We start from the raw sequence: 13,126 nt of genomic DNA, 5'->3' as shown, positions 1-13,126 counted from the left end.
TCTGTAACATTCATTTTGTTGTGCCTGACTGCAATTCAAGGAATCATCTTTATGGTGAGCAGCCGTCTATCCTTTTCATAATTGTTGGTATTCCAACCTGGGTTTTCCATTGTTTGAAGTAACATCAGTGTTTTGACATGCGCTGATGCACCAGAGTCTACGGACTAATATTTGTTTATAACTTGTCCTGACACTGGTGTCATTAAAATGTCTTATAGCTCATTGCTTTGGAAGTACGTTTTTCACTTGTCTTGTGTTTAATACAACAGTTCAATGACTTAGCACCTCTGCTGTTTGGTGAGTTGTTATCTTTACTCTCAGATTATTAACATTCTGCCAGAACTTCCCCAGTCAAAGTCAATGTACTATGTTCCATTTCCAAGTTATATTCTAATACGGTTGAGAATAAATCATTGTCAGTGCATATTTTCCTGCTGCCGGATACCGTAGCAGTCTTTTGTAATTCATTATGGTGTCTCTGGCAGTCTGTACAGAGCACATCAAGAATGTTATATTATGAGCACAGTTGTGAGAAATAGAATATGATTTTTTTAAATTACTGTACCTGTCCTTTTCATTGCTCTGATATACAAGATAGGGAGGATAACTACCTTTAAAATTCTGTTACAGTATCTTTCAATGTTGACTGAATTATGCAGCCAGAGAATATGAACACAAGTATTTAACCAAGTATGCCAACTTCATGTTCCATGTGGTTGAGTGACTTGTATGGATCTCACCATTTAATGTATAATGGCATTGTTTACAGATGATATGTTCTCATTTGTTTGATTTTTTTCTGTTTTTTGTTCCACTTGCTTGATGTATAGAACTTTGAAAAAGGATACTCTAAAATACTTTTGTGTGTTAAATGGTTTGAAGTAATGTTCATTTTTGGCAGAATGAAGCTGGCATTGCAGTATCAGACAAAGTGGCTTTTGCTTGTGTATTCCTGTCCGATGTGCGACTAGCTGATTATCTCCAGCAACTAACTGTTTCATTAACTGAAGAGGGTTCACTTTCTGGATTCCTGCTCACAGGTTAGTTACCTACTTACGAAATGGAAGTACACTGTAGATGTTGTTCTACAAACATTTCAAAAGTCACACAGCTAAATAATTCATTCTGTCATCTTCAGTAATCTCTCAGCTCTAGATGTGTGTATCATATAAAGTTGTTGAATCACACCAGTACATATATATGTTGTGTATATGTAATCCGTAAGGCTATAAAAATGTAGATAGTACGAAGTTGAGGGACATCAAATCTAAATTAATTTATGCTATCTAAAAATTGCAATAAAATTATAACGGAAATTATATATTCTCATTTCATTCATATGGTGAACATGAGAGGTATGACTTGTAATCAGCCTCTGTGTAAACTGCAAGTTATCAGATATTGTCATCCAAATGTCTGTGAGATTAATTTCATGGGTATGAGCCACATTCCTACACTCATTCATGAAAACTGCTTTGAAAATTGGCATCCATTATTCAGTCATTGTGTGTTAGAACTTAATCCATTTGGATGATTCATCCCAAGAGTCAGGCTAACTTGTGATCAGTTGTGGCTGCTCTTTCTTGTTCACTTGTACATCCAGGCAACCGAGACTGTTACAATAAAGTTTAAAATAATACTACTTGAAAACTCAAAATCATAATTCCAGTGTAGTTTGTACAAGCCTGTGGTTAAGCAATCTCTGTTATAGATCACTGCAGCCTTTCATTGTTGTACCAGTAAATCAAAATTCTCCCCGGGGAGCTCGCCACTTGTTGATGAGATTGTGTTTGACTACTACAGACTCCCAGCCTTTGCAGCACCTCTTCCCTTTCCATGCTGTATGTCTATTCTCCTGCTATTACTGCTATTATTTTTTGCCTCCTTTGAACATGTCTTGGGTATTTTCAGTAACTTGTTCTGAAGTTTTGATAGCCCATCTTCTGAACAGTCCCTTGTCTGGTTTTTCCTTCTTCCTTTGTTCTCCATCTCCTCCCCTTCCTCTGCTTTGGCATTCGAGGTTTCTGTTTGTGTCTTCTTCCTTGCTGTGTGCTAGTGAAAGCCAGCCCACATGTTTGATGCATAGTAGGTGACTGGATAATGCATAATTCCCATCCCCAGGCTGACAGATGGAGTTTGCAAGTACCCCCTGGTACAGGCCAGGCCCAGGGAGCAGTGAATGCCTGAGCTGTTACCTTCCCAATTGCCAATTGGCTCTCTGCCTGGAGTTCGGGAGGTGTGACCTGAGGTGTGAACAATCGACAGGTGAGCCCTCCTCCGAGAGGGCCCCAGTTGCAAGGAGTGTGCCAGCAGAGATGCTGGCAATCATGGGGGATTTTTTCACAATAAGCCACCCTTCTTCATCTCAGTCTACTTCTCCTGAACGTAAACAAAATGAGGCTAAGAATTCTATGATTTCCCCAGCTGCACCTCAGTTCTCCTGGTATCACATACCGGAATAGGTCAAACTTTGGCAACAGTTAATCCGTTTATTATTCAGAAAGGTGTTGATGCAATTGCAGGCACTGTGAAATCCTGCTTTTGCGTACATAATGGGAGTTTGCTTCTGGAGACCAATTGTGATTTTCAAGCCCAACAACTGCTTACAACTTTGGTCCTCCACAGCTGTCCTGTTTGTGTTGAGGCCCATCATATCTGAAGTCTTCACATGGTGTTATTTAGACTCGACTGCATAATGGTCCGACCAAGGGAGAAATCCAAAATTATCTCTCTGATCAGGACATTACTGTGGTCCATTGGGTAATGAAAACGGTTGGTGCAAACTTAGTGCCTATACACACTGTTTTTCTTACAGTTGATGAGTAGTGCTTCCACTGAAGATTAAGGCAAGTTATGAAATCATCACTGTCCACCTGCACATTCCAATTGCATTGCTACCAGTTTCAATGTCATAACCACACTCGCGTGTCCTGTCAAAACACTGCTAAATGTGTTACTTATGGTAGAGATGCTCCTGAGGACAATTGCATGTCTCTTTCTTCCCACTGTATCGGTTTTAATGGTGACCATGCTACCTCATCCTGTGAGTGTTCCATGTATCTCAATGAGTGGGCCATCCAGGAGATTTGGGTGAAGGAAAAAGCTCCCTACCCTGTTGCTCACAAGTAGTTAGCTTGCCGAAAGACCTGTATTTAACCATCTGCCACTTATAGTACCATTCTTACTATGCCTGGATCCATGACGGACATTGCCATGCAAAAATACAATCTCCTATTCAGTACCGCAGTTGTGAAGTTGCCCAGTATCATGGTAGCCTCCCCCACACCTTCTCCTACAGTTGTGCAATAAGCCACCAAATCTTCACCATCAGTAGCAAAATCACCTGCTATGCAACCAGCAGGTTACGAAGAACAAAAGGAACATTCCCACAAAAACTTTTGATGTCTCTCCAGCCAACAAAAGTCTGGGTCTTCATCTGCCAACAGTAAAGGCTCTAAGAAATCCAACAAATGCAAACGGTTTTCTCCTTTCCCTACTTGGAGATCCTCTTCAACAGTGTCGCCACTTGATACCCTCACCCGGCTGACCTCCATTTCGCCAGTGTGTGGTGCCTATCATTTTTCTGAGCTGAAATCTCCAGGCTGACCCAGGGAGAATGTTGATGCCTCCATAGATTTCATGGAACATCATCCTCCAGCCTTTATGGCCTGTAGCAGTGAGTCTTCGAAGGCTGACACTCAGCAGCCCTTCACTTGTTCCCTCCTCCTCATTCCTGATTATGAACCTTCTCTAATGGAACAAGGAGGAGCAGGTCTTCTGCCTCCAATAAACAACATTGCATGCTCAAGACAGCATTGACCTCTCGCGTTTCCTTTCGGTACACTTTGACCCCCACCCACCCAATTCCATCTCATGGGGGAACCATGCTGCTCATCCAGCATGATGCCCATAGCCAAACTATCTCATTGAACACCTGCTGCAAGCTGTTGCAGTCCACATTTTTCCTCCTCAGTTCACCTTTTCTCTGTGTATCATCTACATCCCTTCGTCATTCACTGTCACCAGGGCAGACTTACTCCAGCTTAGTGGTCAGCTCCCTCACACCTTTCTGATGCCAGCTGACTTTGATGCCCGCTATCCCCTTTGGGGCTCTTTGAGAACCTTTCCAAGAGGTTCCATCTTGGCTGACCTCATCTGTCTTAACACTAGAGAACCCACGTTCCTTTCAGACTCCACACACACATATTCCCATTTGGACCTCTTGTTCTGCACTGCCCATCTTGCTTATCATCTCAAGTAGTCCATTCTCTTTGATACATACTCAAGCGAACATTTCCCATTTGCTATACATTTGTTGACTTCTACCCCACCTTCACCTAAACCCAAAAGGCAGCTTTCTTAGGCTGACTGGAGGGTTTACACCTCCCTGGTGACGTTTGATGAACAACATTTCCCCAGTTGTGATTACCAAGTAGAGTATCTTACAAACGTTATCCTTACTACTGCAGAATGTTCCATACCTTGCACTACTAGGTGGTAAAAAAATGTTTACGGAACAACCTTATCCCCTTTTTTATGATATTCTCAATTACAACTAATATATTTGGCCCACTGGTGCTTCCACTGTTTGAAACATTTAGTGTAGTTGTCTTTAAAAATGGCTGACAGCTTCTCCCTCCTTTTCTTCTTAACATCTTCAATGTTGTAAAATCGGTATTTCCTGCACTTTTCCATGTGTGGAAATAAGAAAAAGTCACATGGAGCTAGGTCAGGCGAATAAGGTGGATGGGACAGCAGAACCATGCCGTTTTTAGACAAAAACTGGATGGGATAGCAGAACCATGCCGTTTTTAGCCAGAAACTGTCTAACAGAGAAGGCTGTGCGGACAGGAGCATTGTCGTGGTGGAAGAAACAGTCTCCTGTCTGCCACAAATCGTGTCTTTGTTTATGAACATTGCTGCAAAATCTTCTTAAAACTTCCAAATAAAAGGTTTGATTGATGGTCTGGCCTAGGGAACAAACCTTGATGAACTGTATCCTTGGCATCGAAAAAGCAAATCAGCATTGTTTTTATGTTTGACTTCATGACATTTTTTTTGGCGGGATGACAATGATGTCTTTGATTGGCTAGACTGTTACTTTGTTTCTGGGTCACAACCATACCACCATGACTCATCACCAGTAATGGCCTTTGACACAAAATCTGGATCAGTTTCAAGCTGCTGTTTCAAAGCATGACATGTTTCAACTTGACGTTCCTTTTGTTGTCAGTCAGAACCCAAGAAACAAACGTGGCAGCAACCCTTTTCATTCCCATATCTTCCATTAAAATTCCTGGAAACAAGCTCCAAGGTAACCCACTAATCTCTGATAGTTGATCAGCTGTCTGTCGAGGGTCTATGAGTGCAAGCTCTCGAATTTTTTAAGTATTTTTGTTGATTTGGGCAGTTGCTGGACATCCAGAATGAGTTTTTCATCAGTTGACGACATTTTCCCTCAGTCGACGACATTTTGCCAGTTTTAAATTGAGCAAATCACTTATACACTTGAGTTTTTCCCATAGTGTCGTCCTGGTAAGCTGTTTTCAATATTATAACAGTTTCAGCAGCATTTTTATGAAGCAGAAAACAAAATTTCACAACTGCACGCTGTTCGCTTAAACTTGTCATCATAAAAAATGAAACAGGAACAAAACATTGCTAGCAAAAACAGTCCCTGCATATGATCATAACAAGCTAGGTTGACGACATAGGCGACATAGGAACCACTGAACTGGCTCCGCCGAAGGCAATGTCATTGCATTCTTTGGGATAGCAAAATAGCTAACTGGATTTACTTTATTAGTTCAAATAATGGTTTCACTCCATCTTCTGTAGTGTGGGGCAGCCTCCATTGGCTCTCTGTGTACAAGCTTCCTTCCCCAGTTTCCAGCCTGACCATAGCAGATGCTGTCATGGTGGAGCCTATTGCTATCTCCAACATCTTGGGCCGATATTTTGTGGAAATTTCAAGCTCCATCCACTGTCACCTCTCTTCCTCCCTCAGAAATGAGTGTAGGAGGCTCGATGATATCCTTCTTTTGTCAGAATCACGAATGTTACAGTGCCACCTTTACTATGAGGGGTCTTGACTATGCTCTCATCTCATCTCAATCTCCCACCCCAGGGCTGGATGATGTTCACATTCAGATCTTGCAGCATCATACCCATACCGAAGCGCAGTAAGGACAAATACCTTCCTTCTAGCTACCACCCCCACTTCTCTCACCAGCTGTGTTTGCAAGGTGATAGAACGTACTATTCATGGCCAGCTGGTATGTATCTCAAGTCTCGCAATCTACTGAACACTGCACAATTTGAATTTGTGTGCACCCTTCTGCAGTTGATCGTCTTGTCACTTTGTCAACCCATATCGTGAACAGGTTTCTGCAGAAATACGGGACTGTGGCTGTGTTTTTTGAATTGGAGAAAGCCTACAACACCTGATATGTGACTCGTACCTTCCATACTCTATACATGTGGGGCTTCCAAGGTTGCCTGCCCCATTTCCTTAGGGAATTTTTAAAAGACTGAGTTTTCAATATATGTGTGGGTTTGGCATTGTTGGACACCTTTATCTAGGAAAACGGGGTGCTCCATCCTGAGCATCTCCTCTTTGCTTTAGCCATTAACCCCATTTTGGACTGTCTCCCACCAGGTATCTCTAGCTCCCTTTTTGTCAATGATCTGTTGCAGTTCTCCATGGACTTGTCTTCTTGAGCAGTGTCTTCATTGAAGTCTGGATCATCTTTACTCATGGAGCTTTGACAATGGCTTTCACTTTTCCTCTGATATAACCATTTGTATGAATTTCTGGTGGTGTAATGGGTTTCTGTCTCGTGTTTTTAAGTCTTGGACTTGTTGCTTTTCCGTTCACTGAAACTACAAAATTCATGGGGAACTTTCTTGGTCCTCCCACATGCCTTATCTCACCACACGCTGTACCCGATCCCTCGATGTTTCCCATGTCCTAAGTGGTACTTCCTAGGGAGCATATCGGACCACTGTCCTCCTTTTATACTGATCCCTTGTCCATTCAAAACTATACTATATATGTTTCATTTCTTCCTCTGCAGATCCTTCTATCTTACTTCACCTTAACACAATCCACCAATGTGGTATACATTTGGCCACTGGCACCTTTTGCATTAGCCCTGTTAAGAGTATCTACGTAGAAACTGCTGAACTACCACAGTCATAACAGTGTGATGTCCTCCTCAGCAGATACACGTGCCATTTTTCTTCCATGCCTGGCCATGCATCCTATGCCCTCGTTTTTGATAACTCCCTTGACTGCCAGTCGGAGGGATTTGCTTCTTCTCTGTTACCTCTGAGAGTTCACTTTCAGTTGCTGCTCTGGCAGATTAACTACATGCTACCTGCCATGGTCCTGATGGGTGTGAACCCTTCACTACCTGGGCTTCTTGGAGTGGCCTGTGTGCATCACAGACTTCATTTACTTTCCAGGGACACTACTCTGGATTGAGTCTGTCACTGTAAGCTTCTTGACCCTTACACAGAACTTAGTTATAGCAACATCATGTACACCGATTATTTTTGGTGTTGGCTTCCAGAACACTGCTTGATCTTTACAGCAGAGCTCTTTGCCCTCTATCAGTACACCCAGCAACACAGGCTTTTTAATTGTATCATCATCTGATTCTCTTAGTGCCCTTCAGAGCCTCTATGTGCTGTACATGCTCCAGTCCTTAATGCAACAGGTCTAGGAAATCTTCCACGTGCTCGCTGTTCATGGAGTTCCATGGTGGGTTGGTTCCTGGTCATGTCAGTCTGATGGGAAATGAGGCTGCTGACACTGCCAAGTCGTCCTACCTCAGCCTCCTAGCTCTTCCATTCTTTTGGGTGGTCTCCATGTTGCTGCCTATCAGCAGATGGTGTCACTTTGGCATCACCACTGGTCTTTTCTTCATGGGAACAAGATCTGGGGAATTAAACCTCTCCCATCATTTGGCTGACCACCTCTTGGCGCTCTTGTTGGGAGGAAATCATTTTAGCTAAGTGGCATATTGTGCACTGTAATTTTAGACATTGTCATTTGTTACATGATGATCCCCAACCACTTTCTGCTTATTGTCACCAACCATTTTCTGATCCAATGCCCTTTTTCTAATTGCTTATGTTCCGCTGTGTGTTTGCTACCTGAATTATTGGCCGTTCTAGCAGACAGTGCATGGGCTGTTGATCACATCTTACTGTTTATCCATCCTGGCAATATGGCAAAGGACATTTAATATTTGGCTAGGGAGGTCCTCTGTTTCAACGGCATATTTTGTGAAGCTTTCTCCAAGAGGACGTCCTTGTTTTTAGCTCTCTCTCTCTCTCTCTCTCTCTCTCTCTCTCTCTCTCTCTCTCTCTCTCTCTCTCTCCCCTTCCGTCCATTAGGGTCACAACCATTAATGTGTGCTTATGACCTCAATTTTTTTTGTGCCCCGCCACCTTTTTTTTTTTTTAAAAAAAAAAAAAAAAAAACACCAGTGCTCTTAAATCATGACTAACCTTAGTGTGGGACCACACTAAGGTTTTATATCCTCATACTTTATTATTGCCAGATAACTATACAGCATGTCTAACACTTGTAGTACTTCATTAACCTTATGTAAGATGGCTGCTGCATTTTTATGTCTAGTGGTGCACACAACTACACTCTTAGTAACAGGCTTCATCCTTCCGTGGTCTTAAGATAATACACTGTTTTGCTTCAAATTACATATCATTTACCAGAAACAGGATGAAACTGCAGGAAATTAATGTCCACTAGAAATAAAACTTGACACTAATCTACCAACACTTAAGTAAATTTAGCACTTTACACAAGCTTGCAGAATTAAAATGTTTTTCAATCCTGCGTCCGTCCATCCTGATTCAGGTTTTCCGTGATTTCCCTAAATCGCTCGAGGCAAATGCCGGGATGGTTCCTTTCAAAGGGCACGGCCGACTTCCTTCCCCGTCCTTCCCTAATCCGATGAGACCGATGACCTCGCTGCCTGGTCTCCTTCCCCAAAAAACCAACCAACCAACCAATTAAAATGTTTGATGGAAGTCTACAGAAAATCATGTACTTGATGTTTCAAGATTTTTAAATGTTAATTGTATGTAAATAGCTGAAATTTTATAGAAAAGAAACATGTAATAGACATGGTGAAAATGAAGCAAGAGAACCCATCCCAGCTTGATTGCTGCTCAGATATGTCACAGTCAAGCCTTAGTGCCCAGAGACAGTGGCCCTTTATGTTTGGGTTGGATTTGTATGTGTTTTTTCTACTTCTCACGAAGGACTTTCTCTGGAAGCTAAAATATGTGTAGCATTTTTTGTTGTGCCTGTCTGAGACTCAGTGCCTCCTCTGTGTGGTCAGTAGCAATCTATCCTTTCCATATTACTATTAAGCTGTACGAATGGGTTTTATTACAATGAAGAGAGAATAATGACTTTCAACCCCCCCCCCCCCCCCCTCCTCCTTTCCAAGATATTATTCACTGTATCATCAAGTTGATGTCTTTAATTTGCTACTTTGCTACAAATACACTTTCTATCATCCACAATCAAAATAGCTGCAGAGATATAAGTTTACTTCCTCAATGATACAGGCTTTATTGAATACCAGTTAAGTACAAGAAAAAATCACTTAATATAATAGATCTCAATTCTTCTTTAAATAAACAGAGACATAGACTTCTGGAAGTTGATGCCTATTGGTTATAATGTACTCTAGAGATTTACTAAATAACTCAAACATTAATGCTTGAAAACATTGTAAGTTTGTCTTGACTGGGAACCACTCAAAAAGGGACCACTCTCTCGGTGCATGCATCAAAGGTGGGCCAGTGGTCAACACACTGGCCATCTAGATTTAGGTTTTTTGTTATTTTCTTAAATCACTTCAGGCAAATGCTGGGGTGATTCCTTTGAAAAGAGCATGGCTAATTTCCTTCTCAATCCTTTCATCATCCGAGCTTGCATCCACCTCTAAATCATGCTGTTCACAGGACATTGAACTCAAATGTTCCTTCCTTCTTCCTTCAGTGCACACACGTGTTGTCCTTCAGTGCACACACATATTGTTGGTACACTCACAGAAGGCACAACTTGTAGTCAAACAGAGTCAGTACTGCATTATGGAAATAGATGGGCCGAAGTGCATGCCAAACATTGATGACAGGAAATTGCAAAGTGCAGATTAATGTCCATAAAATAGCCAAGTATCCCAAGGTGGTCATAAATATATCCACCAGAGAGAGTGTAGTACACATCTACAGGCTGAGGCAAGCGACCTGAGATGGTCTGTGGTAGTCCTCAAATCTGTCACTGTTCTTTATCCACGTAACCTGGCTGTGGTAATGGATGAATCACTCTGCACTGTATCTTGCGACTACACTGGACGTATGTGTAATTGCATGAATTGGTGTGCTTCTTTTCTTGTCTCCATCTTAGTGACTTGAAGTCCATAAACCTTATTGGTTTATGGGTCCAGTTTAATCATAGAATTTCACCACGGAAGTTTATTAAATATTTTCTTTGATACACAATTTGAGTTGTGTGATGCATTTTTTTTTTTTTTTTTTTTTTTTTTTTTTTTTTTTTTTTTTTTTTTTTTTTTTTTTGGTGCCCAGTCAGACAAAGGAATCGCAAGAAGCATCATGATATTTGATGGGTCGAATTCCCAGCTATGCAAATTTCAAATCCAGTCTTTGTTTGAACCTATGACATTTTGGATGTGGTGGATGGCCTAGAGCAAAACCCAAGGATTTGGTAACATCTGCAGGAAAACTGTGGGTAAAAGACAGTGCTCATGCTCATTGTTGCATTTCAACTGTGATCGCATATTTGCAACTCGAATTTTTGATAAAGCGCACAAGTGCCCTGCTGCTTGCGAAATTCTAACACTGTGCGCTGATAAGAAGCGATGTGACTTTGGATTGCAAGCAAAATCCACACCTCTCTCACATCCGTTGACTTACTTGATATGCTCAGTCAATCTTCTTCTCTGGATAGTCGATCTTCAAAACCTCCTTCTCCGAAGAATAATGCTTGTTACGGGAATTTATCAGACTCACTCTCTCTCTCTCTCTCTCTCTCTCTCTCTCTCTCTCTCTCTCTCTCTCTCTCTCTCTCTACTATTGAAACAAGTGGATACTCACAGAATACTTTTAGTTCATTTTTCTTTAACAATAATCACAAACACTAAAACAGCAAGGAATACTACATGATTACTTCTTGCTCTTCCAATACGGCGTCCATGGCGCGAGCGGCAAACACCTGTCACTGCCGTTCAACCGTCGCGTCTACCTTGTGCTCGTGACTTCTTTCCAGCCTGCACACACAAACATGTGTCACGCAGCATGTACATTTTCTCACATTTATTTTTAAAATATCATGTGTTCGAGACGGTAGAAGGACAAGTGGTTCTGGAATTTACACTGAAATTCTCGAAGCACTACATATCCCTCCCCTCAGCTTGAACACACGATATTTTACTCGTACTCATTATGTACATTAGTATTACATAGAATAACAATTCATAATTCTACATTATTTGCTATTTAGCTTTTGTTTTTTCATTTTACTTTGATTATAAAACGGAAGTATTTCACTCAATGTTGGAGTCAATTCTTTCATATCTAGGAGTTGTGGGACCTAAACCTTTGGGTTTCCAATCATAATCTCCAGATGTTCATGACACTTGAGTATTTTACTCTTTATTTTGATTCTTTGTACTGCTTCTTTAGTACATAATAGCCTCATTAATTATGGACTGTTTGTAGTCTGGCGGAACTCTGGGCAAATGAAAGTGCTCTTTTCGACACTTGTAAACTCACATAAAACATAATAATGCTAATGGAATATAGAATTCAACCTTACCAGAATAATTCCTATTAAATGAGTGACTTTCGTCATGACACTGTCCTTTTCCCCCTAGGATCAGCATCTGTAACTTACACCTAGGTTGACTCTGTGCGTGCTGTTCCTCCTTCTGTATTGCTAGGTATGCCCCTCTTAAATCTTATGCTCCTATGGTACAGGTCAATCCTCTTCTTGGTGTCCCTGTCCGCACAGTATAGGTCAGCCTTTCTTAGGTGTGCCTCTCTGTCTTTTATATTCAATAAAGGCTAGGTGCACCCTCCTTATCCTTCACCGAGTAGGCCTCATGGTTCATTACCCTAGTATACAGCTTTATGTACACTATAATTAAATATTTCCTGGAAAAAATAAAAATCTAGTTCACACTTCACACTCACTTCTTGATACTTCATTTAATACCCTAGAGTCCTCCTCTACGTAAGCTTCTGTAATCTTTAGTAGATACTATGTCTACTCATATTATTTCAACTCATAGTAGATACTATGTCTACACCTAATGATCACGTCCTGCTACTCTTATGACTCACCACTCCATCAGAGTATTTGCTACACTGACTTTACTTAATTAAGCATCATAATTAACTCCAGACTGTCTTGCGTTCTCCTTCATTACTCATGCATCCTTCTTATGTGTACTCGTTGTAAAATCATCATAGTTTTTCTTTACTTATGTATATATGTGGTATGAAATCATCATAGTTCTCATATGTACACAATAAACAACAATGTGTGCATATTTCCCAATATACACATACCTTCCCCCTACAACACTTGATGTTTCATACCTCTTGACAGGTTTCCAGTTAGTAGTTTCATTGTTTGCGTTCTCGTGTATATTTGTGTGTGTGATGATATGTGTTTGTGAAACCTGATTCTTTGACCTACTTATATAAAATAAGTTATAGGTTATTGGAAACCAAAAATAGGCAGGTACTCAAAAGAGAAGTAAGAAAGGAAAAAAATAGACATGGTTGCTAAGATCGAAGAAGAGAGAGAAGGTAGCTCCAAAGACAGGAAACCCTTCCCACCCCCCTTCTCCAGGATCCGTACTTCACTGGTACTTGAGTGAGAAGCCGGAAGAGGTATGATGTTAAATGTCTCCTAGAGAATGGACATTCTCACCTTCGTCTTTGAAGTCCCTGAAGAAAATCTTAGCAACCCCTATGGAGTGGTAAATGGTGAAGAATCAGTCACGCTTGTCTGCAAGGGTTGTCTGGAAGGTGTGGTGTGTGTTCTGTGTTAACCTTG

The 13,126-nt window shown here is 41.1% G+C and overlaps 1 protein-coding gene across 1 annotated transcript in view; it reads left to right on the top strand.

The window, feature by feature from the left end:
• LOC126278300 (GATOR complex protein MIOS) overlaps positions 1-13,126 on the top strand; it is a 191,188-nt gene that overhangs the window by 127,418 nt on the left and 50,644 nt on the right. Inside the window, exon 12 of the mRNA XM_049978316.1 lies at positions 902-1,040. Within this exon, the coding sequence (XP_049834273.1) occupies positions 902-1,040 (139 nt within the window). The remainder of the gene's footprint in view (positions 1-901; positions 1,041-13,126) is intronic.

This window comes from Schistocerca gregaria, chromosome 1 (assembly GCF_023897955.1).
Source record: "Schistocerca gregaria isolate iqSchGreg1 chromosome 1, iqSchGreg1.2, whole genome shotgun sequence".
NCBI lineage: Eukaryota > Metazoa > Arthropoda > Insecta > Orthoptera > Acrididae > Schistocerca > Schistocerca gregaria.
Note: the sequence above shows the minus strand (reverse complement) of the source record. Positions and strands in the feature narration are given on the sequence as shown.